The 25,994-nt window shown below is 59.5% G+C and overlaps 1 protein-coding gene across 2 annotated transcripts; it reads right to left on the bottom strand.

Annotated features, from left to right (window-relative positions):
* Positions 1–613: 613 nt before the first annotated feature.
* Positions 614–25,418, bottom strand: HNF1B (HNF1 homeobox B). Of its 2 annotated transcripts, none has more exons than XM_063341613.1 (9): positions 24,942–25,418; positions 19,372–19,571; positions 17,755–18,019; positions 17,094–17,335; positions 9,466–9,629; positions 6,397–6,529; positions 6,077–6,268; positions 5,226–5,344; positions 614–2,600 (listed from the first exon to the last, which is right to left on the bottom strand). In XM_063341613.1, exons 1-9 carry the CDS (start codon positions 25,277–25,279, stop codon positions 2,580–2,582), a joined length of 1,674 nt encoding a protein of 557 aa, XP_063197683.1. In that variant the 5' UTR covers positions 25,280–25,418; the 3' UTR covers positions 614–2,579. The 2 variants fall into 2 exon arrangements, with proteins under 2 accessions (XP_063197683.1, XP_063197684.1); XM_063341614.1 differs by having other exon boundaries at positions 17,755–17,941.
* Positions 25,419–25,994: the final 576 nt, after the last annotated feature.

Here is a 25,994-nt window from a genome sequence, read left to right as displayed (position 1 = left end):
ACTTATGGGAAAAAAAGGGGTGCCAAATCAAAACCAGGCATTTTTGCAAGTGGTTAAAACCAAAGCGCTGCACTGCGTCTTCAGAAGGGCCACCCTTTCCTACTGGTGTGCTCTGAGTCACTCAGCGATGTTAGCTCTTCCCAAAAACCTTCAAAAGCTTTACAGTGACCCCCATGTACCCTCCCACCTCCCCCTCACGCTTCACTGACCCACGGGCTCAGCATCCAAAATGGATGGGGCTTGGCTTTGGCACTCAGCCCCTAATTGGTTTGCTTAACACTCAGCTGCTGAAGTTAGTGGAGGATGAGGAATAAACTGTGCTGGAGTAAGGGCAACATCATTAGTGCATCATTAGGAGGGTGAGGACATGGGTCTCCCAACCTCCTGGAGCTTCTTGCTGGTTTTGGCTGATAGCAGAGGCTTCATATGAAATACTTGACTCGCCACGTTCAGGCAGGTAGAAACCTGGATCAGCATTGCGAGGGACAGCAGGGATGTCTCACTGCCACCAGCCTGCGTCCCTGCCTCCGGCTGCCTGCCGGACCGACGTCTGCCGAACCACGGCAGAGGAGGACTGCGGAATTTACAGACCACACGGCAGCAATGAGTCAGAAGAAATGGTATTTAATTATGGTATACATTAAATTAAATGTCATTCTGAATATTGGTCTCCAATTCATGGTGACTTATTCGCTGTAGGGCGACTCCTATTAGCCCCAGCAAGGGTTGGGGTCCCACTGTGCTAGACATGGTACAAACACAGAGCAAAAGAGCCTTTCTTGCCCCAAATAAAGCATCCAGTGTTTTTCTTTTTAGCAGTGGTCAGCCGTCCATGGGCACCTCTACTGCTCTCCGCCTCTCTAAATCGCTCTCAGCAGGTGGCACACACCGCAAAGTTCAAGACCAAGTTGCACAGCTGGGGAGTGCGAGTTCCATTGGCAAAGGGGAGCAGCTGCAGGGAGCTGGTGTCTCACGGGAGGGGAGACGATGCCTTTTACAGCTTCCCCGGCTTTGGGAGGTAGGACTTGGGCACCTAATGCCCTTCAGGGCTCTGGAGGGTGGGTGTGGAGCCTGCGTCCCCAGCGGGTGCCCAGCTGGGATGTGTCCTCGCCGCAGAGGTGGGCTCACTCACCGGCTGGAGGTCAGAGATGTTGCTGGGAAGCTTTTTCTCCGAGAGCCGCTGCCAGGCGAGACCAAGCAGGCGGCCGGCAGGGACCTCGGTCTGGCGTGTCCACGTCACAGCCCCAGCGCCCCTCCGTCCAGCTGCGGCTTGGAGGTGACACCACGAGGACGAGCGCAGCGTGATAACTGATAAGGGTGGAGCCAACAAGGCTCAACATCAACCTGCTAACGGTGGAAAATAAGCCACCTGTACTGGCCGTTTACTGGGCAGGAGACGAGGCAGTAACTGGGCACCCAGTCCCTTCTGTGCCCCAAGGAGGGGAGAAAGGAGACACTCTGAACCCCATCTGAGGAAGATCCCACCAGACTTTCTTGCAGCCTCTGTAGCAGCAAATGCTACAGGCCCACCGGAAAACTGCTGATGCCGAGCGCTTCCCAGTGGTCTCTATGTGTCGACCAGGCTGGTGACGCTTCCCCACCCCACCATAGTCCATCCCAGCGTCCCCCAAAGCAGAAGAGACCCGTGAGAGCTCCGTAGCAGCAGTTGTCCCCAGGCAAACCACCCAGGTCCTGCCGGCTCCAGTCGGCTCGCCTCCATGCCCTTCCTTCCCGTGGGATGTCACTGTGCAAAGGACACATGTCTGGTTGTCCCCCCCATAAAGCAGAGGCCGGTGCTGCCTGACTGGCTTCCTTGCATAAGCCCAGGTCTTTCCTCATGAATTAACTCATTTAAAGGAAGAAGAGAAATACAAAACCAAACCCACCCTCAGCTCTGACCTTTACCAAAAAAAAAAAAAAAAAAAAAAAAAAAAAAAAAAGGGAGAAAAAGAAGAGATTCGGGAACAATATATACAGATGGGGCAATTGCACTTAATTACAGTAGTTTACATCCATTGGACAAAATTTACTTCTTTTATATAAATCTCTATGTATAAGAGTGGGGAAGGGTGAGGATGGAGCAGACTGTACCTATATTTACAGTTTAATTGGCTCAGTTCAACAGCACATGCAATTCCTCCTTCCAAACGCCAAGTAACAGACCCAAGTCCCTCTCAGTCCGTCGGGTGGAGGAGTATAACTTAAATATTATCCATCTTCCCCTTCTGCCAGTCCCCAGTACAGCTTGTTCCTAGTTCCTCGGGAGAGCCAAAAGCCTCTTGGAAGGCAAATACTTAAAAAAAAAAAATCCCCAAGACGTGTCTTGGAAATACTGCGTGGAGGGAAGGAGAGGCACGGTGCCGGGTGGGCACCCCGCGGATCCGGGCTCGTCCCCGGCGAGGCGCGGAAGGGCGACGGGGTGTCTCCAGCCTCCGGCTGCGTTTCGGGTTGCTGGGCTCCTCGCTGCGGCACTGGGCTTCGCTCTGGCAATTCCCCGGGCTCGGCGCGCGGGTCACCGGCGGGATGGTGTGGAAAATAAGATCCCGTTGCTATGTGCGAATGCAGCGAGGTGTGGAGCATCACCAGGCTTGCAGGGGACACTGGGGAGGCAGAGAGCAGCACAGTGACCAACGGGCAGGCAAAGGCAGCACCGCGGGGGGCTCTCCGGGGGCATGACAAAGCGTTCGGAGGCATCGCCTCCCGCACCACCCTGGGACCTTGATGGTGTCGCACAAGCCCTGCTTGGCCCCAAGCCCCCCCCCAGCATCCCTGAGGGAGAGGCAGTGGGAAAATACTTTCCCAGCCAGATAGTGCCACCCCCACCCAAAAATAATAATAATTTTTAAAAAGGCCTGTTTGTGCCCAGGCTGTCGCAGAGATTGTGCCACGCAGCCTGGCAGCGCTGCCAAGAGCAGCCAGGCGTGAGGCTGAGCGCAGGAGCTTGCGCTCGGGTGGGAGCAGGGCCGAGGACCAGGCTCATTGCTGTCCCCCAGCGTTGCTGTCACCTGCGGGAAAGGAGCTGAGCAGCCCCCGCATCCTGCTGCGGCCCCTTCTCCATCCCTTGGGGTGGGTCCCCCGCCCGGGGTCCCCCCGGTCACTGGTGGGGTGGGGGGCCGGGAGCCGCGGGTGACCTTGTGGGCTGGAGCACACAGCAAACATCGTAACGCGGAGATAAGGAGACGCCAGGAGCCTCCCGTGACATGTCATTAGGGACGGGCCGCGGCTATCAGGTGTTTGCTAACGTAATAAAAATGGTGGCTCGGCCTCAAGCGTTGTCAAAGGAACCGGGAGGTATTTGCCCCTTCCAGGCCTAAACAACAACATCTGATAAGCGATCTGCAGCATGGGGCTGTGAGGGGACAGCTGGGGGGGGGACTGGGGACGTCCCTCCATCCTCCGTCCCCACCGGCAGGACCGGGAGCAGCCGGACTCCACCATGGAGAGGGTTTGTAGGGTCTGGCGTGGGGGCTGCGGGGGGCAGAAGAGCCGTCGGGGAATGGCAGCAGCTTTGCTTCGCAGGAGGACGCCTCTCCTCTGCAAAAAGGGGTTTGCTCGGGAGCAGCCCCCCCGCAGGCTTGGTGTTTCGTGTGGGCTGTGCGTAAATATCTGGGCATTTGAGCCATTTGAGGGGTGAGCAGCATTTACGGTGCCCCCCCATGCCACCTCTGTAGCACTTCACTCACCCCTTGCTAACGAAAGGGGCAACCACTGGGGAAAAAATAATTAATGTTCGGGGATACATTTTTGCAGCTTTAGCTGGAATGTCAAATGGCTGGTGGGAAAAGGGGCTGGCAGGCTGTGCTGGGGGGGGACACCACCCCCATGCCCGCTCCCGCGCTGTGTGGGGGGACAGGGGCCAGATCCTGCCCCCGGCGCTTGCTGGACCAGCCTGTGCTTGTTTATCACGTATGGGGGGGGTAACGTGGGGGGCGTGTGCCCCTTCGGCACCTTGCACCCACGGTCCCAGCCCCATCTCCCCCCTCCTGAGCCGTGAGGCCTCCTCCTGCTTTAATTAAAGTGCAAAAGCGTGATGGAGGGGGAAAACCGAGGGAGCCCCCATCACCCCGGGGCGGCGCTGCGTCAAGGTAGGCTGATCGCAGGCGGGCAGCGGGGATGGCCGGGTGCTATCTCCCTGCCAGGGACATTTCCTGTGTGCCCAGGGCTCCGTTGGGCCAGCCCGGCATCAAAGGCGGCCCGTGGCGGGAGAGCGGGATTAATCAGGGGGAGTTCGGGCTGAGCGCACACCAGATGGGCTGATAAAGCCGCGCGGAGGAAATGGTGCTCCCGAGGAGCGCGGCCGTGCCTGACTGCCTCCCGGACCGAGATACGCGGGGGCAGATAAACGGTCACCCCCAGCACTTACAAAGCGCGGGAGCCCGACCCGGTGGCACTCATCCCCCCTCCCCGGGCACCCCAAACCCTCCCGAGCAGCCCCTCTCCCAGCTTCTCCCCTTTGCAGCCCCAGCCCCTTCCTTTGCTCCCCGCCGGGCATCCCCGGGGGGGTCTCACAGCAATCCCACACCGTATTTACTCTGTGGCCATTGCAGACATTTTTTTCCTCTCCCCTGTCAAACCTCGGTAAGAAAGTTTATCTGAATGCAAGTTCAAGGCTCTCTCTTATTTATCTAGCAATCAATAAGGGCCACATATTTCCCACAGTCCCCAGGGCTGGCTTTCAGAAAGGGACTATTGTCTGAGTAAGGCCTCGCACACCTGATTTGAACCAGGATAAGTCCTGCCTTACACCTGCGCCGGCACCGGGACGATGATAAAGGTTTACGGGCTGGGGGGGAGTCGGGACCCATCGGAGCCCGGCTCCTCCGCTCGACTCCAACCAGGGTTGATTCACCCTGGACACAAAGGCAGCAGAGCCTGCCTGGTCCTGACCTTCTCTCAGCCCAATCTGGATGCCAGCAGGATGCTCCCACCCTGGTGAAGTTGTCCCAGGGATGAGCGTGGCCTGGCTGGTACCACCAGGCGTTAGACATGTCCTCATCCAGCACAGCCAGACCATCACCCAAATCCCCATCATGCTTGCCATCTGCAGGCAGGATTTTGGGTGCCCGTGAAGGGGCTGGGACGGGGTTCTCGGCACCCTGAGGCTCATCCTCAGCTGCCCGCTCTGCTACACCCTCCTCCAGCCCCATCTCCAGAGGACAACCAGCCCCGCTCCACCTCCGCACACCCACCCTGGGCACCTTCGGCCACCTCTGCCTGGCCATTACCTGCTTACTGGAAGACATATTGGTCAGCGTGCTGATGCTGCTGGTATCCGTCACCACCATCGCCGAGGGGAAGCGGGAGGTGTGGGAATACTGGGGAGGCTCCTGCTTGTGTGTGTACACTGCGGAGAGGAGGGAGACAAGCAGCCGTCACGGAAAAGCCACCCACAGCCCTCATGCCGGGGCAGAGCAGCGTTAGGGCAGGTCGCAGGGGTGCTGCGTGGGAACGAGCATCATGGGGACACGAATGAGATGAAACGAGCCATGGAAAGAAACCACCGCCTGCCTCTAAGCCACCGCCTTCTCAGCTACCAGCTCGCCCAGGGAAACCAGTGGGGAGCGAGGGGCTGTGGCTGGACCAGACGCTGAGGGTCTGCAACCCCTCCGCAGCTGAGCTCGGTGGTGGAGCAGGGACAGGACCAGGATGATGGATGAGCCCGAGGGGTGACTCCAGATCCCTTCAGGGCACAGCGGGGAAGCGTTTGCTTTGCAGAGAGCGCAATAGGCCCGGCCACCTCCTTCCCCAAAGCATGTGTTTTAGCAATAAGAACACGGAAGGAAAAATAAAGCTTGTACAAAACTCTGGTGGGGGGCTGCATCCCACCCACGGGGCAGCAGCGCAGTGGCAGGGGAGATGAGGCACAGGGGAAGGAGAGGATGCGGTGAGATGGGGCCACCCCGCACTGCCGTGCATCCCGCTCGCAGCCCTGTGCCGGCTGGTACCCGTGGGAGAAAGGCACCGGCCAAGGGTGCGAGCTTGGGCAGGGGAGAGCAGGAAGGGAGGAAAAGCTTATTTTCCATCCGAAACTCATTTTTTGGGCCCTTCCCTTCGCAGCTACCGTTCGGGCCCTTACTGTGCGAGTTCTGCAGCTGAGTCACGGTGGCCATAAAAGGCTGCTGCGTCATATGGCTGGGTGACTGCTGCATCAGCGGCTGCTGGTGCGGGCTGTGGAGCTGCTGGGAGAACTGGACCGGCTGCAGAGCTGCCAAGCTGCCAGCAACGCTGTTGATAACAGGTACACTCTGCGCCTGCGAGGTGTTCAGACCTGCAAGGAGGGAGAGAGCGGGGACGTCGGCGCCGGTGTGAGCGGGCAGGGCGTCCCCCTCCCGGTCGCAGGAGTTGGAGGGCGTCCATGCAGGGTGCAGAGGTGAGCTCAGGGCGCGCGACGCTTACTCTGTGCGATGGCCATGACTCCCGAGAGCGGCGTCATGATGAGGTTCTGGGACTGCTGCGGGTTGTGGTGGGACAAGCTGTGGATGTTGGTCAGGGTGCTCACCGGGGGCAGCCCGCCCCCCGAAACGGAGATCTGCCGAGGAGCAAAGGAGGACAGCCACCATCAGACGCACAGCCAAGGGATGCTCCCAGCCCCCTCCCCGGCCGCCTGCCCCCTTCAGCAGGGAGATTGCAGGGGGGGATCAGGAAAAACCCCTCCCAAGAGGCGAGCGGGCTGCAGCTGGGCACCCTCGGCTCAGCGCACACAGCTCCCACCGCCCCGAGGCTGCGGACCCCGGCTGGGACGCCCGAACATCGTGTTAATAAGTAGCGAAGCAGCATCAGCAGGGAAGGACTTTGCTGGCACCGGCTTCCAGCTCCACCGGAGCACAGCGCCAGGACACGGCACATCCCGAGCCTTTGCCGTTTTGTCCCCCAAGTCCAAGCTCCTGCCCTCGGGGACAACTGAGGACTCTCAACACTTATTAACTTCTCACCGTCACGGTTGTAGGGGAAAGTGGGAAATAGAAACTTGGGAAGGTAAAGAAAAAAAGACAGAAAGTAGATAGAAAGGACCTCCCAGTGATGATCCTAGTCATCACTTTTGCAGATGGGCAGGATACTGGTGAGATGGCACTTGGCCAGAGCCTATTCCTGGGATTTCAGGTCAGTGTTTAGGGATCAGACACACAAAGGCACTCGGAATGTGACAAGGGGACTGGGGCAGGTCCCCAGGACAAACAGGGGGCGAAGTGCCTGATTTCTTTAATTGCTGCCCATTCTCCTAATCCCTCTAATTAGACCTCTTGCACTGAGCAACCTTGATCCGGACTCAGAGCCACCCTCGCGGCTCTTCGTGTGACATTTCTGGACACCGGTCTGAGCACCTTGTTTATTTTGCACATGTGAGTCGGAGATAGCTCCGTTGCAATTGAAACAAATCCATCAATAAATTCCAAAGCCCAGGAGTGACTCATATTTCCTGATCCGGTATTTTCCACTTTCAAAGCCTCTTCAAGGCCAGGTTACACGACACTTGGCTGCACAAGTCAAACAGCTCATGGCAAGTGCACGCTGCTCACCTCCAGCCCGGGCTCCTTTCACAGGGGGTTTTGACCCAAAGCACCGCACCCAAAATCACCTCTGGAGATCGCATGACTGGAAAAGACCCTCTGGACACTGGATCCTTGGGGGAAACCTGCTGGCACTACCACAGCTGAGGGCAACACCGGAGCATGAAAGAGTGACCCGCCAAAGCTTTCTGCAGCCTCAGTAACACTCCTCCCTGAAAAAATCGATTGCCTTCAGATGCAGCAACTTCCTTAGCAGCTTTTAGTTTCATGTGGGGTATTAAAAGCACATGTTTACTTACTAGAAACCACAGCCTACAGCATATTTTTATTAAATCACTTGCAAGCACTAGCTAGCCCTGCTTAAAGATCAGAGATAAGCTGGCAGAGCCACACGCTGCCGCGGACCCGAGCGGTCCCTGACGGTGCCGTGCGGCGGGGATAGTTCAGGGGCTTTTGCTGCTGCACCCTCTGCCTCCTGCACTTCAGCGGGTTGTTTTCCCAGTTTAATCCACTGCATTTCCACACGTCTTTCTCCTGTGCTGTCCGGCCGCGGTCAGCTCCCTCTGCCCCATCCGAGGGTCTCCTTGTGCTCCAGCAAACCCCCCCTCAGACATGGCCCCTGGAAAAGGAGCTGGCGGGGGGGGTGCCGGCAGCCTCTGCCACCCAGCCCTGCATCGCTTTGTCCTCGTGGACCCCCGCCCCAGGCACTCGGTGCGTGCTGCTGCCGCCTTTGCTCCTGACTCATTTTATGACTTCAAGGCTGAGGGTTACAAGGCTCAACACACCCCTGGGGCATCATGGGTGTGTTTGGGGTGGAGGGAGCATGCTGGGCGCACTGGGGTTTTGCTCGGCGATACCCGCCTCCGCTTGGTGGGGGATGCACAGCATTGCAGGGTCAGCGTCCGAGCCCGAGGGGCTGCCCTGAGACCCTCGTGAGCCAGAGGAAAGGCAAAATTAAACGGTGCCACAGCTGAGGGAGGGGATGGCGAGACCCTCTGCAGCCACCCAGCTTGGCGAGGAGTCCGACGCGATGGCCTAGGAGAGCCAACCCTCTAAAAATGGAAGTGAAAACCAGGGAAGAGCGCGCTTGGCCCCGCCGCCCAGTGCCATGTTTGACTTTCACTTTCAGCAGAAAAGCCTCCTCCCGGAAGAGCGGCGGATGCAGGGGAACCTCCGGCAGCCTGCCCCGGGGATGGGCCCGGCTCTTCCGTCCCCTCCTGCCCTGTCCCCCCGCATCCCCTCCTTGCCCCGCTCCTTCCCGCACCCCTCCGAAGGGCTCTGTGCCCGCCAGGCACCCGGAGCCAGGAGCAGCCAGGCGCTGGGGCGTTGGAAACCCGGCCCAGCCATTTATAACCACTTTTTTGCCATAGTCCTGCAGCACCCGGCACGGGGAGGTGTCAGACACCCCGGTGGGGATGCCGATGTCCTGTAAATCCCATAAAATCCTTGCAGCAGAGCTCCAAGCACATGGGGAAGGGGATGAGGAGAGGCAGGAGCTCTGGGTTAGACACCCTGCGTGATGCTCCGGGACAAAAAGGTCCCTGCTTGCAAGGCAAGCGCTTCCCCAGCAAAACTCCAAACTTAGAGAAAAAAAAAATAACGCATGAGCATTTTATCAATAGCCCTGTCATCGGCAGGAGAAAACAAACAGAGATCCACCCAGGGCGCATTCAATCTGCGAGGGCGTGCAATCAATAAAATCCCGAGCGCGGCTCTGTCGCATTTATGGGCCACGCTGGGGCCGAGGGACGTTGCCTGCCGGGGAGCGCGGGGGCTGAGCGCCGCCTTTGAGGCGGGCGGTGGGGACGGCCGCGCACCCGCGCCACGGCCCCGGCCCCACAATGCGCCATTGTTCGGCGCGGGCCGCGTGTGAAACCCGGGGAAAGCGTGTTTGCTTTGCCCGCTGGGCCCTCTTATCTTATCAGCGCCGCCGCCACAATAGGCCAGGTGTACTCACCATTTTACCGTCGGGCGAGAGCAAACCGTGGCCTGGGTCCAAGCCGGCCGGGGAGACCTGCTGCAGGACCGCCTGGCTGGTGGTGACCATGGCACCGCCGCTGTGGTGGCTGATGGTCCCGGAGGATGCCGCCTCGCCGCTTGTCGCCTGGCTGTACCGGACCCCTGCAAAACACCGCCAGGCATTGGCATCACCCATGGGGACCCCGGTGAGGGTGCCCTGGCCGTGCCAACCCCCTCCAAAAGTGTCCCTGCAAAGGGAAACCCCCTCAACCCCCCCCCGGCTCCCTTGGCGTGCGTGGCATGAGGATGTAAACAGATGTGCGAGCTCCTAAATGACACCCTTGAAGGATAAACAGGAGGGACAGCACTGGCCAACGTGCCCCTTCCTCCAGTGCCTCTTCCCAGCTTCTCCCCAAGCCCATCTTCTGAAATTATAGCATGGAGTTTATGGCGAGTGATGCTGAGCACCCAGCGGGGCTGCAGCCCCCAGGGCCATGAGGTGGAAAGAGCAGCTCCCATGGGACCCCAACCCGGGTCAACGGCCGGGACATCCATCTGGACCCCTTGTACTTTAATTTGCACAGTTTGCACCCGTTGTGCAAATTCCTGCGGTGTCCCCGCAGCTCTCGGACACCGGCCCGAGGGTCCTGAGCCGCGGGGAGCGACTCTGCCTCCTCCAGCTCTTCCCCCTGCGGCGCTCGCCCGGCGCCTCGCAGCCCCTGGCCAGCCCAGCGTTGCCCAGCTCTCGCTTGTTCCTCCGGCCTTTCTGCATCCGCTTTCCCTCTCAACCCCCTCTCGACAAGTGTATGATTAACAGATCACCGCAGGAAGACGGAGGGACCAGACACACACAAGCCTCCAAATCGGACCACAGCCCACCAACACCCAGGAGGGAAATCTGGCTCGAGCACAGGTCTTCTATATAAATATATTTAATTTGGCTGAAACACCCCGCACTGATAACCATATGATCAGCCATGTGTCATGGAAAGGCATCTACAGATCAGAAATAATTAACTGAGGAAAACCCACGGGAAACAAAAGCGTCTTTTACGAGGCTGCCTTGACGATTACGGCAAAAAACCATTTATTATGAGGAGTCCGGCACCGTGCTCTCGGCTGGGTTCACTGAACTGCCCTGGGATCGAAGCGGTGGATGGATGGACAGACATCCAGCCCACAGCTCTCCTGGGAAAGAAAACCACGGCAGCGAAGCCCAACTTCCCAACTGAGACCACCCAGAGCATCATCTGCCACTGCAAATCAGGGGGCATTGGGGAGGGGTCCCCAAAATGACCATCAGCAGAGGTTGCTGGCAGCTTCTCGGCTGTCCCAGCACAGCACGGACACCCCCGGCTACAAAACCCACCCAGGTAAAGGATCTTCTTCCTGGGATTTCGGGATCTCCTTCTCCCGGGTTATTGAGGGGAAGAGCTGATGCAGGTTGGCTCGGTGAAGGATGCTCTACTGGCTAACTCTCAAAATCGCTGAATCAAGGAAAGAAAAGATAACTGGAGTCTGGGAGCTTTCCATGAGCTCCCAAAGCATCTGCCAAAGCGCAGACGGCTACCTGCGCCCTCCACCAAAACCACGGCAAAGTCACGCTGTAATCGCCTCCGAATTTTCCCCATCAGCTGGTTAAACACGTCCCACAGATAGGAATCTCCCCGCGATGTCTGGTTCCTGATCATTTCCCAGCAAACCCCTTTTATCCCTGATAATAAAAGAATGTCCTCTGGCAGGTGGATATTTGCTGGTCCGAGTGGAGGTCCCTGCCATGAACAGGGTAAACATTACTCAACCAGGGCACTGTCACACACATTCTTCCCCGCGGTCCCGGCCTCGTGCAGAGTGTGCTTCAGCCGCTGCCGGTCTGAGATCCTGCAGCGCTGGTTAAACAATGGGAGGGGAGATAAAATAAAGCCCTTTCTTCTGAGCACGATCTTAAAGATAGACGAGGAGCACAGGCTGCTCCTATTGGAAAGAAAATCAGAGTTTCTGCTCAATCTTCAATCTCTTTTGGGTTCGGTGAAGCTTTTGGTAAGAAAAAAAAAAAAAAATCCTTTTTAAACCCCAAATCATGCTATATCCAACTGAGGATGCTTGTAACTCATGAGTCAAGACACCCAGAGTCACGAAGATATCTTTAAAACAGGGTAAAAGCTGATTTTCAAGCTTTTCCCTGCAATCTCAAGGACAAGACTTCTATCGTTTGAGAAACAATAACCCACGCTGAGATTTTCAGATAGGCTGGTGACCGAGATTTTGGGTCTTTAGATAAAACCGCGGAAGACTCCGAGTCTTGATGAAGATTAACTCTCCCGAGGAGCGCGAGGTTGGGCTCCAGGGATGGCGGCAGCGGTGCCACCGTCTGGCACCTCCAAGGACCCCGCTCCTGCAGGGGCTGCGCTGGCCGGGGGCTCCTGCGTCCCCAAAGCCCGTGGGCACCAGAAACCGCTTGCTGGGCAGGGTAAAAGCCTTCTGCCATGGCTACCTTGCAGACCTGTAGGGAGCCACCAACTTAGCTTGGGTTTTTCCCATTCCTAGAATGGAACGGGTATTACTGTTATTTATATGCCCTCGCAGTTTGGTTGGATTTGGGCAGATTTGATAATTCACATTGAGGAAACAGCACAAGGCGTTATTGCTGTTGCTATTTTCACCGCTCTAACAAAGTGAGCTCCCCGATGCCGGCGGGTACCTTTCCTCCGAGCTCCCCGTTCCCAGCGGACATGGCCAGCTCCAGCCCAGCTCAGCCTAAAGCATCCACCTGGGCGACAGCCACCTTCAGGCTTTCTTCCAGGCTGCCCCCAAGCGCACGTTCCTCCTCCAAGCCACCTCGCTGACCCCCATTTTCCTGCTTTTCGGCTTTATCCGTTGCAGCAGCAGGACCCGGCTCTGCACAACACCGGGACACAGCGTGCTGCCGCAGGGCAAGCTGGCAACCAGGCAAACCCTCCTCGGCGCGCTCTGCCATCGCAGGGGGTGCCAAGCCCCGGGAGCCAGCTGTCCCCCGGCAGCACAACCACTCACCCCGCCATGGGACCCCCCAGGGGACCCTGCCAGCCGGGGTGGATGCGCAGGGATGGCTCCGGCGGTTTGCACCGGGACACAGAGATTCCCTCCCGGAGCAAGTGGGGGACTCTGTGGTCCGGGCTTTACGAGCAGGGGCTCAGACGGCCATTGAAGCCCGACGCGTCTGCGCTCCCGCCGCTCTCCTGCACCGCCACAGCTGGAAGCGGCTCCCGTGCAAAGAGATTTATTCCTCCTCAGCCTCTCCCTGCAGCCGCCCGAGAGAGGAGCCTGGATGGGGATCACCGGGAATGCGCCTGGCCGCGGAGCCTGCCCTTGTTAAGGCTTTTTTTTTTTTTTTTTTTTTTTTACGGGAGCTACAGCCATAATATAAAAGTCTGTTTATGGGACCCGGCTATTGTGCGGCCCCCGAGCTGCACTGCCCGTGAAATGTTTTACTGCTTTCCCATACTTCCAGACAAGCCGCGGGGTCCGGCTCCCGCAGCCTTAACCCTGTGTTTCAGCCGACGGGGACGGGCGGTGTGACACCCCCCCCCTTACCCCCGACCCCCAGGGCTCAGGGGGTCCATGCACCCATAGCTTTCTGCAGCCAGCCCCGGCACCCTCCTCCTCCTCCTCCTCAGGGATGCCAGACACATTCCCCTGACCCGGCTTTTGGGTTGGGGGGAGCAATAGTCGGGGTTTAAGGCAGCAATCAATAACTTTGCTGTTTTCATCGCAGGCTTGTGCCATTTTCTAGGTACACACCAGTCTTGTGTCTTTGGCAGGCAAAAGCAATGAAGCAGCTTGGTTCTCATCTGCTTTAAGTCATATCGATACGATCAGATTGTACTTTTTTATAAAAAAAAAAATGCACTGTACTTTTAAATGAGGAGCCCCTGCAGCCACCGCATCTCGACCTGACACCGGGCTGCACTTTCACCCGGAGCTTCACAAACACCCTGCGGATCACCAGTGATGCCCAACACCGAAACGCGGCCGGCCGCGCAACGCCCTGGATCACCGATGACTCAGGCGGCAGCAGGGATTCAGCCCGACCTGTGGGGATGCAGCCGCCAGCGTGGGCTGGGAGCCCGGCCGCGGGGTGAGAAAAGCAAAGTGTCACGTCTGGGGTCAGGCTGGACGCAGCCATGCTGCACCTACTGACATCACGGAAGCAGCCGGGTCGGCAACGGGACCGTTTCACCCTCCCCAACACAGGTCCAGGCAGCGCCGAGGGCAGATCTGATTTTTGGGCTGCCACTCAAATTGTCCCTAAAGTGTTAATTTTGCTAAGTTACAGAGGTGCATAGTTTATATCCATTATAAACCTGTTTATGGGGACTGGACCCTCCCATTTTGCTGCTGTCATAAAGTTCTAATTACCCCCCATAAAACCGGGAAAAGCTCCTAACAGCGCACTGTACCCACCGAGCCCCACAATGCGCCCAACAGTAAAATATTACAACCACTGGCACCGGGTCCGCAATCAGAACCAGCACATACCCCAGGGAACAGCCTGCGGGATCCAGATATAAACCGAAGAACCTCTGGACCGAGGGTTTATTGATGGGCTCGTCTTTAAGAAAAAGTTAACACACTTAAATTACCCTTTGGGTTTAGGAAGAATCTCAGGGGTGATACCGAGTTATTTTTATGTTTGTTATCTGCATCTGTAGAGATGTCTAAAAATATATATAAATAATGTACATTCATATAAATATATATATGTGTGCGTCTACGTGATTGCTCTGATAGATACTCTGATATCGCAGCCTGGGCACTGCTGGATGGATGGACGGACGGATGGATGCCTCGACCACCTTTCGGCGCAGGACCCCCTGGGACGGGCTGGAGGCGATCCTGAGACCCCCGGCCGCGGGGACGGGGCTTTGCGGGGTCCGTCGGGCGCCGGCCGACCCTTTGTATGCAGGGTGGGAGGCGGGGGGCGGCTGGTGAGCGGGGCGGTGCGTCACCTAATCTCATCAATGCACTGATTGTCTTCGGGGCTCTTGAAGATAAAAATGGCATAAGCCAGAGTCTACGGCATGGCACCGAGATAAAGCCCCGAGTGACCTTCAAATCAAACAGGGAACCAAGATCACTGATAATACCCCATAGGAAGGGAAAAGTCCAGAGTCTGAGAGAAGCCTCCAAGATAGATAGGCTTTAAGTATTTACCTCCAAATAGTTAAAAACTATGGCTTGAGGCTTGACAGATGGGTCCCCAAGAAGAGGCCGGGAGGATGTTTGACTTTTACAGCTCTTATCCCTGCCTGGCCATCATTACGCCCTTTCGCAAGACCCCATTGACGTCCCGAGGAGCAGGCGATCCCTCTTTGTCTGCGGGCACGGGAGTGATTTTGCAGCTGCCCCACACCGCCAGCCCCACCGTTTCCTGCCGGGGGACGTCACGGGGGGACGGGGCCGCGCGGGGGTAGGACGCGGGCAACGTCCCAGTGCCATCATTAAGCTGTTAAGGCATTGAGCGCTCCAGACGCCGCCGCACGCGGTGCAAGGGCAGTTCAAATCCCAGCATGGACGGCCCCCGATGGGGTCAGCCAGGCAGCAGGGACAGCCCCGCCAGCACTGCCCTGTGCCCTGACAAGCCAGCGGGTCCCCAAATGTCTCTTGGAGGAGGTTTAAGCAGCGATGGACCCAGCGATGCTTTGGGAGCTGCAAGCCTGCTGGACCCGGCTTGGTCCAAGCGACCCCAACACAGTCATGGCTGAGCTCCATCCCTGCCCATCGCCCCCAAACCAGCCCTAAAACCCCACGGAGGCCCTCGCCATTCCCATCTCCTCCTCCTCAGCAAGGCTGATGGATACGAGCGCTGGCCACCAACAAATTCCCGCGGCCAAGCCCTCCTGACCCCTCCGGAGGGGCCCTTTGCTGCCGCCATGGCCATCACTCCTGCCCTGCTCAAAAGCCCCTCCGAATGGGCTGTCATCGGCCCTATAGCCGCAGCCGGCTCCTGCTGGCCACCGATCCGACGGGAATATAAAGGCTGGGGCTTAACGGCCCTCCAGCCCCCAGATAAATGCCCGCGGTTACAGTAATTGCCATCCCCTAATAGAAGAAAACAAAGGCTCTCGCGGGGTGCCTGCATGCGCGCTGGCAGGACGGGGACACATCAAAGGCAGCGGGGTTCGTTCAAAGCCCCAGCTTAATTGTCAATTAAGCATGCACGGGGGGGACAACGCCATGACAACGCGGGGCTGCATGCTGGTGGGGTATTGTAAAGCCCGCCGGCCGACACTGAAAACAGCTGATTTTGCTGACAATGTGCTTGTAGGGCACCTTGTAAGCAATCAGACGGTGACAGCAGGGCAAACGTCCTCCCTGTCCCCGCCATTGTGCGGGGCATTCCTGGGGCAGGGTCACATTTTGGTCACCGCCGGCCGGCCCTAAGGGGAGAGCAGTACCCGGCGGTGGGTGGGATGCTGCCTGTCCCTCCCCGGGGTGGGAGCTGGGTTGGATGCTGCGCACCCACCCGGGGCTGCTGCATCCCCTGGGTACCACTCTGGGGACTGCCCTCACTTGGTATCACCCAAGGACCGGTGTCTGGCCATGGACTGGCACCGTCCCCAGCCCTCAGCCTCCTCTCCCCAGGCACCTTGCCCTTCCCACAGGGACTCTCCGCCACACGGGTTTCTTTTAATTTGCCTTTGTAACGAGCTGGGTGTGTGTAACGAGCCGGGCAGGGTCATTTCCAAGAGGCGGCTGGTTTCAGCCTCCCCGGCCGGGCTGTGCCGGTGCTGGTGCTGGTGCCGTGGCCGAGAGGGGACGGGGGGCGGCCGGGGCGCAGCCGGGGGCTGGCGCATTGGCTGCAGAGGGCAGGGAGGGGGACAATGGGGATTGTTCTCCCAACAATGCCTCTCGCCCCACACCGTGCAGCCCCCACCCACCCTGATTAGCCTCCCCGGGCGCGCAGCCCCCTCGCCGGTGGCATTATCTCCTGCTTAAATCCCCCAGGAGTTTTCAGCGGGTCTGCTCTCTCCAGTCGGCTCCTCGCTATGAACAGCAGGGCCGGATCGTGGTGTGGAGAAGTAGACGTCGGGGTGAGCCCTGCACCCCTGAGCAGCTTTCTTCATCCACCTCCTTCTGCTCCAGCACGGGGATGGTGCAGCACCGCGCACCCAGCCCGGGCCAGCTCCAGCCCTGCCACGAGGCCAGGACATGGTGCCACGGCTTCCTATGGGCTTTGCAGCATCGCCTGTGCAGCCCCCCTCCCAAACCAGTGCTCACCAGTGGGATGCATCCTGAGGCCCCAGCACCCATACGTCAGGCGCAGAGCAGCCCACCGGGCACAACCTTCCCCTGCCCAGCCCACGAGGACTCCAGTGAATTAAACCAACCAAGCAAACGCTGATTTATCCTCGATTTATGGCTCACCCAGCCATAACACCGCAGCGACAGCGCTTGCTCCTCTCTGCACCACCATCACTCGTCGAGGCTGCAGCGGGGACGAGGGTGACCACCGTCCCCCCCATCAAGGCCACCCATGCACATCCCCAAGGGCTCGGCACCCCGATCCCCAGCAGAAACGGGAGCCAGCAGCCAGCGCTGCAATTGCTCCGTGCCACTGCCCGAGTGCCCTCGGCGAGGGCTTACCTGGCATTTTGCTGGGAGGCGAGGCGCTGGGCTGGTTGTGGTGGGGCGAGCCGTGGGACAGCAGCAGGTTCATGCTGTGGGGGGGCTGGCCCGAGCTGTAGGCATCCATGGCCAGCTTCTGGCGGAAAGCCTCCTCCTTCCGCCGGTTGGCGAACCAGTTGTAGACGCGCACCTCCGTCACCAGGTTGGAGCCGAGCCCGTGCGCCTTGGAGGGAGACACCCCTCGCTGCAGACACTCGGCCCTGTGTGTGCAAGGGGACACGTTGGAACATGGGTTCTGCTGGGGGGACCTCCACCAGCACCACCGACCAGGGGGCCGCGGGAGGACAGGTGAATTTGGGGACATTTAAGCCCTTCCTAAAAGCCTGCCTGCTCTTTCCAACTATATCCATGCCGTAACACTGCAGCATCCCCATGGCATCCCTGCAGCTTCCCCGGGGCATCCCTGCAGCTTTCCCACCCCAGCACGGAGCTCGCTCAGCCCTGGACATCACCCAGATGGGGGAAAACAAGGCAAAAAGAGGTCAGGCAGCTCAGCAAAGCCGTGACACAAGCCAGTGGCCAGGACTGCAAGCCGGTAGCCCAGCATCACATGCAGTTTTTTGGAAGAAAGGCTGCGGGGCGGGCGAGGAGGCAGCGGGTGGTGCAGGGCAGCCTTTACCTGTTGCATTCCTCCACCAGAGCTTCCCGCTCCTCCTTGCTGGGGTTCTTTTGGCGGTCGTAGGCTTGGTACAAGATTTGCTGGGAGGCCGGCCCCCACTTGAACCGATTGCGGCGCATCTTCTTGCTGGGGGTTTCGGAGCAGGCGTCGTCGAGCTGGGCAGCCCCCTGGTTCTGCTGATTGAACTCTGGAAAGAGAAACAGCAGCTGATCCTGACTGCTTTTGTCTGTCATATTTCCACAACCCTGGACTGTCTGGTTGAACTCTGAAAGAGAAAGGAGCAGACGTGAGCTGGCCTATAGCCGCTGCTCGGAGTCACCGTCCCGCGCAGAGGTGGCCCCCACAATGTCCCCTCCCGCAGAACCCCAAGCCCGCGGCCCCCGAAAACATGGGAACAAGCCGGGTCCTCGCTGCCACCCACCCCAGGGAAGGGGCCAGCCTTGCCTGCCAGCGCAGGAGTCATTACCATCCCCGCGGAGGGTGTTTAATGGGGAGGCATGCTCAGGGCATGCATATTCATGGGGTGGGTCTCTGCCGGCGTGCACTTGTTTTGGGAGGATTTTTGCAAGCGAGGAGCCGGGCAGGGCGACTGCACAGCCCCCCGAGAGGTTGCCTCTCGCTGCTGGCCCCGAGCCCCACTCTGGCTCCCGCTCCCGTCCCCGCGCCGTGGGACGCCGTCCCTGCGCCGGGGGACGCCAGAGGTGACCTTCCCCGGCAGCCCGCCTCAGAGCCGGCGCTTGTCACCGCGGCAGTAAAGGGAGATTAATGGGAGGGTTTTATTATTCTCAGTTTTGCAGGGGAATTCTCCCTCTTTTTATAATGGCTTTTCCCCCTGTGACGAGGGGGGAAACGCAGGGCAAGGCTGGAGCAGGCTCTGTTTGCTCTAACGTCTCAAGGTGTGTTTTCAAAGCAATGGTATTTGGTGCTAAAACCTTTTCTGCACTTCCCGTCCCCTGGATATTGCATCCTTTAGGAGGAGGGAGGCAGAGCCCTTTTAAGGGGGGTGTCAGTGCCCCCAGCCTGCACCTTGGCCAAAAATGGGGCTGCTTCGAGCGATATGGGACCAACGTGGGGCAGGTGGCGGTGGGAGAGGTGCACAAAAGCAATAATCTGTGTACTTGGTCAAAATAATCTGCATTTTAGCGTAATCAGCGAAATAAGCTGCCCGAGACCATGCCACAGATAGGAGCAATTTACAGTTTTTTCTTTTCTCTCTCTCTCTACTTTTTTGCAAGCAGTTGCAGAAAATGAGCAGTCTCGAGAAACAGAGAGGAAAAGGGGGCAGAGGTGGGAAAGGCACCTAATTGCGTGTAATCATTAATTCCTTTCCCAGCTTCAATGAATATAAATATACAGAAACTCAGCTGCGTGGATGGGCTTGGGGGAACTCGCACAGTGTCACTGTGACCAAGAAGGGCTTTTGCCCGATTTTCCTGGGCCTTAAATTCATTTCACTCGTGAAAATATTTTGGGGTAGATGCTGGGCAGCCTGGGACAGAGCCAGGGAAGAGGGCAGGGGGCTGCTCCTCGCCTGGCTCCCGCAGGCAGGACTGGGACGCAGGGACCCCCTCTGCCCTCCCCCAGACCCGAAGGGCGCGCGCTGCTGCGGGTACTTACGCCGGAGGATCTCCCGCTGCTTGCGGACGTACCACGTGTAGAGGGCGGCTCTCTTCTGCGTCTTCATGGGGGTGCCCTTGTTGAGGTGCTGGGAGAGGTGCGACTGGTTGAGGCCGGTGACGTCCACCACCTCCCGCTGCGGGATGTTGTGCTGCTGCATGTACCCCTTGATCATCTTCGCCGCCCGCCACGGGTCCTCGCTGTGGGGAGGGAAGCGAAGGGTTAACCTCCCAGTGGGGGAAAAGCACCCCAGCATTCGCCTCTTCCCGTGATGGAAACCCATTATTATTATTCTGACGCCCATTTCAGATGGGAACAAGATCCCTTGAGCACACATCCTTCACCGACTGCCATCCCGGCCCCCCAAAACAGCCCCATCTTGCCCCCGGGAGGCAGGGGCTGGTGCCACGGGGGCTCATGGGGTGCCACGGTCACCCCGGGAATGCTCGCCAGGCTGTTCGCCCAGGAAAGGAGAAGTAAAGAGGATCCCAGTGTACTGACGGGGCACATCGAGGTCTCATTAACGCTGGTAAAGCACCTTCATATCCTTTAAGGAGAAATCTATCCTATCCTATCCTATTCTAAACGCGGCCCATCCATTAACTGCTGCTGTTACTACGTTCACTGCGATTTCTCCCTTTGAAGATACGCACACACGATGGGATACACAAACACACACACACGTATGGATACGGGAAACCCATACGGGTATTTCTCCGAAGAAAGAGAAACCTCTCATCTGGAGGTGCCGAGGATGCTTTTCCTGCCCCGCTCCCGGGTGCGGTACCCGCACTGTGCCCTGTGCCCCCAGGTTTGCCACTGGCTGGCGGAGACCCCCGCACGGCCACCAAACCCCACCCGCCGCACTTGCTGCTTTACCTTCTCCCTTCCAGTCCCATGGGCATAATTATCGAAAAATCTCAACATTCGTTGAAAAGAGACCCTATTTCCACGCTCCCGCAACAGCAAAGCACGCGCGCGGGCCATACACCGAGCAGCGAAGGTCAAACCAGGCACGTAAACCCAGGCAACTCCCCGAATGGAAAACCAAAACCAACCTCCCCTCCGATAATCTTAAGTCATTCTTGAATATTTTTAAAAACACTTGAATTTGGCTCCTGCGAAATCCAGGTGAAAAATGAGTCTTTCCTAAATCCGCATTACTTCGGCGTCCTTGGGGTAGCCGACACCAATCTAGGGAATAAATAAAATTACAGCCAAAATTCACAACGCTGCCTGCGTTCTTTAGCTCTAACGAAAGCACAAGGCGACAGGAGAGGAACAGGGCGACACACCCTCGCTGTATTCACGACCCCGGGGTTCGTCCTGCGCTACTGGGGGATGCTGGACTAAAAGGAAGTGCTTTAATGCTGAAAAATCGGTGTGGAGCCTGAACCTGGTCACAGTCATGCACTCAAATAATGCCATACGCTAACGCTGTGCTTGGAATAACCGTCCGACCGCTTTCCCGATTCATTACTTATTTTGGATCCTTCAACTTGTCACAGGGAGGGGGAAAAAAAAAAAAACCAACAACAAGAAGTAGATTTCTTACTTTTTGTCCTGAATGCAGCGTGAAAACAAAAGCTGGTTGGATCCAAAGCAAAAGTACCCAAGCAGGGCCAGCCCGCTGGCGGCGGCGGGGGCTTTGTCACACCCCAGGAAGGAGAGCACGGAGCATTTGAGAGATGTCCCTGTCCCCAATCCTGCATCCTCCGGGCAGGGGAACCCCACCGTGTAGACGGTGTCCTCTATACGGCGATGGTCGCATGGCATGGACACGCTGACTCCCGTTTTCCCAACAGCCCGGACCCCTGACCAGGTTGAGCACGGTGCAAACAGAAAAGCCCGCTCCTGTCCCCAAAACGCATGGCGCCGTGTGGCCGGGCCATGGGTTCAGCGGCCCCCGCAGCGCGCGTGGGTGCCGACAGCAGCGGCGACACTGTTCTGCCGGGTCTTGCCACCGATCGGCACCGCGGGGACGCCACGGCACGGGGGGTTTTGGGGCTCTCGGGTCTTCGCGCTGCCCCAGGAGAAGGCAGGAGCCAACAAGAAGGATGGGAAGGAAACGTCCTTCCACCGCAGCCCTCCTCCGCACGCTCCATCCCGGCCAAGCAGGGCAAAGCCCGCCGTGCCCCGTGCCGTGCCCGAGCCGAGGGGCTCACACCGACTCTTGTCACAAGCATTTCGTGTCACCTAACCAATCCGACTAATTACTGATTAATAATAAGTTAATGGAACAGAGCTCATTACAGTTTCTAATAGCAGTTTGGTTCACAACTAAGCCAAGGGCATCGTTTTCCCAGAGTTAAATCGTGAGCCAGCGTGACAGAGCACGCTTTTAAAAAAAGACTTGGGGGTTACAGACGGGATTTCTGAATTTAAATAAAATCTGGCAGCATTTTGGCTGGAAAAAATACACGATACTTTGGAAAAAAAGCCCCAGAGTTCCCCTCCATTTTATTATTTTAAGAAAGGCTTCACCTTGATATTTCCAGCGCGTTTCACGCTTACACTTTCAGAACAATTATTCGGCTCTTAATTTCTGAGCAGTGATTTTTCTTTACAGATCAACTTGACCGTATTCAAAAGGGTTAAACAACCTGAAACCAAACCCAAACATTTTGTTTCATGTTAAACAAAATGTTTGGACTTGACCCAAAATGAAACGTTTGAGTGTTTGTTTGGCCTTTTTTTTTTTTTCTCTTTTTTGGTTAACCTAAAAAGCCAGAGAGGAAAACCTTTTGATTCAACACAAGCACATTTTTTTTGATTCTGTCACCAAAATGAAAAAACCCATTAATTTTCCAATCTTCACCAGGACTTTACATGCAAAAAAAAAAAAAAAAATAAAAACCCAGCCCAACCCAGGAGTGCTTTGTAATACTGGAAAACCAGTTTACAGCCCTGGCTCCACAGTCCTTTCTCCACCGAAATCAAGGAAAGGTGCTTTTTCCTTGCACAAAATTAATCCCGACACAGCCCGGCCGCCAACGCCGACCATGAAATAGGCATTTCCCACCCCAGCTTCATGCGCAGTCGGGGGGCAAAGCCTGTCCCTCTCCCCCAGGGATTTCTGGACCCTCTCACCCCCTTTGTCAGCCTTAAAAACAGGTAAATACACTCCACATCCTCAGAGAAATATGCCAAGAATTTATACGGATGGATTATAAACCCGGCTCCCTACAGAAATGATCTATCTAATCTGCATCTCCCTGTACACACAGGGAATCGGCGCGGGGAGGTGTGCTGCCCCCGCCGCCCCCCAGCACCTTTCCGAGTGGTTTTGGGGCATCTCTGGCTGGGTGGCGTTCCCGTGGGTGCAAACGAATATATTATTTACCTGAGCGGGGTCTGGGCGAGCCCTGGCGAGTGGGACGGGGCAGGAAGGGAGCCGCGGGGCGTCTCGCCCTGGAGCCGGGCTCTGCGTGCCGCCGGCATCCCTTTGGCTGGGCTCTGCCAGAAACCGCCATGCCGGCGCTGGGGCAGCCTCTCCTCTCCCACCCGCACCAGCCGAAGCCCTTTGGGCGCCACGAACTGGCCCAAGCGAAGGCGCTGGTTGCCGAGGGGCCAACAGCGAACTGTTCGGGACCACGACACTGCAACGGGCAACTCCTGCCCGCACCCGCGCCGCAGCCAAGCCCGCACTACAGTCCCAAAAACTGCCGTGGGGCTCAGCACCCCCAGGGACACGGGAAGACACCGAGACCGAGCCAGTCTTGGGGTCAGGCCGCTGACACCGGGGGAGCGGGGGCAGAGGGGGTTTAGCCCCTAAGCATGGCGGCAATAAATGGCTCGCGGCTCCCCTACCTGGCTCCCTCTCCAAGTACAAAGGGCTCTCTTAGAGCAAACACCAGCTCTTTGCAAAGGCTCCTCGGGGACATGTGCCTGCTCTTGTTTGCACCAAAGGCAAACTTTGCACAGAAACACCTGTGGGAGCGCAGCGATCCCAGGGCCAAGCCTTCCCTGCACCCCAGCTGACACCCCGGCCACCCCGGGGGACAGAGGCAGCCAGCAAGAGGGGGGGACCGGGGACGGGCAGGAGCACCCAGAGGTGCAGGGCACGGTGCTGCGGTAGGAACCCAGCAGATGCAATGATTTCTCACTCACGTGGAGCCTCTTTCACACGCAGTGTGTCCCAGCCGAGCCCCTTGGCAGGCACGGGTGCCACCACCCAGCCCCGTTCCCAAAAAGGCACCATCTACCCTGCTGGTACCGGGGCAGGCCTGGAGCCGACTGCACCGACCATGGCGGTGTCCTTGTCCCCAGCCGGGTCCTGGCACGCCGGGGCTGTGAGGGGATGAGAGCCGCGGCTGGCAGAGGGTACGGACAGGCACTGGGGGCTGAGCCAGGCGGGCAGGATCAGTGCCGCACTCGGGGTGCCACTGGGGCATCAAGACAGGTATGAAAACTGCAGTGCGTGGCTTGGGGGGGGGGGACGACGACACAGAGATGCTCCCGCGGGGCTCCCCACCGGCTGCGCCATCGGGGGAGCCACCATCGCCCCGGTGCTCCCGGCTGCGGGAGAAGCGGCGGCGGCGGCCCCGGGGCACGGATGGAGGGAGCCGACGCCGCCCGCGGAGCCCGGGGCTGCTCCGCCGCGCCCCGACGGCGGCCCCGCTCCCGGCGGCGCGGCACGGCCGGGACCGGCCCGGCCCGGCTCGGCTCGGCTCGGCCCGGAGCCGCATCCCCGGGACGGACGGGAGCCCAGCCCGCCGCCTTGGGGGGTTTCCTCTTTCCCCCCTCCCCGTCCGCTTTACAACCTCGGCAATGAATAACCCGCCGCTCCGCTCGCCCTAATCGCGTCCCTCTGTGTATCTTTCTGTTGATGATTTATAGAAATAAATTAATAACACCCCGGGCTCCACGTGTTGCAGTTTATGTTTTATCTCCCGGTGCGGAGGGAGGGCGGAGGGACGGAGCCGGCGGCAGGTCCGAGCCTCCACGGCCCCGGCACCCCCGGCCCCGCCGCGACGGGCGGGTTGGCAGCACCCGACGGGGCGGGAGGACGCGGCCGGTGGGCTCCGGTCTGCCCTGCCCCGGCCCCCCTCCCAGCCCGCCCCGGCTCCCTGCCACCGCCGGGACACGGTGCACCGGCACCCGCCACCGGGACTAACAGCGGGGCCGGCGGGGACCACCGGGGACCCGCCACCGGGCAGCGCACAGAGGGCAGGGAGCACCGGGATTAACCACGGTGCGGGCAGGGAGCACCGGGACCTGCAACCGGCTAGGACACACCGGGCAGGGAGCACCGGGACCCGCCGCCGGGATTAACCACGGGGCGGGCAGGGAGCACCGGGACCTGCCACCGAGTAGGACACGCCGGGCAGGGAGCACCGGGGACCCGCCACCGGGCACCGCACAGCGGGCAGGGAGCACCGGGATTAACGACGGGGCGGGCAGGGAGCACCGGGACGCGCCACCGGGTAGGACACACCGAGAACGACCCCCGGGCGGGGGGCTTGGGGCCGTCGGACCGAGCGCCTGCGGACAGACCCCGTCGCGCCGCGGGGTGCTCCCCGTCCCCATCCCGGTGCCGGTGCCGTCCCGGTGCCGGTGCCCGCCGGTACCTGATCATCCTGTCCACCTCGGCCCGCTGCTCCACCGCCTCCTCCGTGTTGAGCGCCTGCAGCTCGCGGAGGATCTGCGGCGTGTCGAAGTCGTCGCCGTCCTCCGAGCCCTCGTCGCCGGACAGCTTGCCCTTGCCGTGCCCGTTGGCCAGCGGCGGGAAGGCGGCCTTGCCGTCGGGCGGCCCGCCGGGGGAGAGCGGCAGGCTCTCCAGCTTGACGCCGAAACCGGCGGCGGGCACCATGTCCTCCAGGGCGCGGATCAGCCCTTCCTTGGTGGCTCCGGAGCTGAGCAGGGCGCCCAGCAGCTCCCGTTGCAGGGCGCTCAGCTGGGACACCATCCTCCCCGGGGGCCGGCGGCTCGCCCCGCCGCTCGCCCCGCGCCTCCCGCCCTCCCTGCGGCCGCTGCCGCTCCGCCCCGGCCGGCGGGCTGCTGCGGGGCGCGGGCCGCCCTCTACCAAGCCATGACCGCCTCCATTAGGCAATATACCTTATGCAAATCAGCGCCGGCAGGCCTCTCCTCCGGCCGCCGCCCGGGCCCCCGCGCCCCCGCCCCGGCCCGGCCCTTATCGCCCGCGCTGGGACGGACTTTGCCCGCGGTCGCCGGGAGGCCCCGGAGGAGCGGGAGGAGCGGCGGGGGCAGCGGCGAGGAGGGACGGGACGGGACGGGACGGGACGGGACGGGACGGCGACGCCGAGCGCTGGAGCCCCGGTTGCCGTCGGGGGGCTCGGTGCGCGGCTGCCGCCCCGCTGCCAGCCGCAGCCCGGGGACGGGGACGCGCTCGCCCACCCTGCACCGCCCCGGGCACCCCGCTGCCCGCACCCCGCGGGGCCGGGTGGTACCCCCGCAGTGGGCCCGGCTCTCTCGGGGGCTGTGCCCCCCCGCTGAAAGGGGGCCAAGCTGAGAAAACTACCCCCCAGGCCTCACAGGGGCGTTTCTCCCCCCGCATCCCCCCGTTTCCCAAGCCCCGGCACAGAGCGGGTACAGGCTGTGAGGCTCCAGGCCCCACCAGAGCCCCCCCAAACCAAGGGTTTCCAGTGGGGGTCTCATCCCCC

The sequence above is a fragment of the Chroicocephalus ridibundus genome, chromosome 7 (genome assembly GCF_963924245.1).
Source record: "Chroicocephalus ridibundus chromosome 7, bChrRid1.1, whole genome shotgun sequence".
Lineage (NCBI taxonomy): Eukaryota > Metazoa > Chordata > Aves > Charadriiformes > Laridae > Chroicocephalus > Chroicocephalus ridibundus.
The sequence above is the reverse complement of the archived record's forward strand: the minus strand, read 5'-3'. Positions and strand labels throughout refer to the sequence as shown.

Bases quoted from the DNA above. Each gene is read 5' to 3' on its own strand.
- HNF1B (XM_063341613.1), bottom strand. From the start codon at position 25,279: ATGGTGTCCCAGCTGAGCGCCCTGCAACGGGAGCTGCTGGGCGCCCTG. The intron at 19,572-24,941 runs GTACCGGCGGGC...CCCTCCCCACAG, and splicing joins GAGGTGGACAGGATGATCAG to CGAGGACCCGTGGCGGGCGG. The intron at 2,601-5,225 runs GTAATGGCCAGG...CTGCCTCCCCAG, and splicing joins ATATGTCTTCCAGTAAGCAG to TGTCCCCTGCAAGCCTGGTG.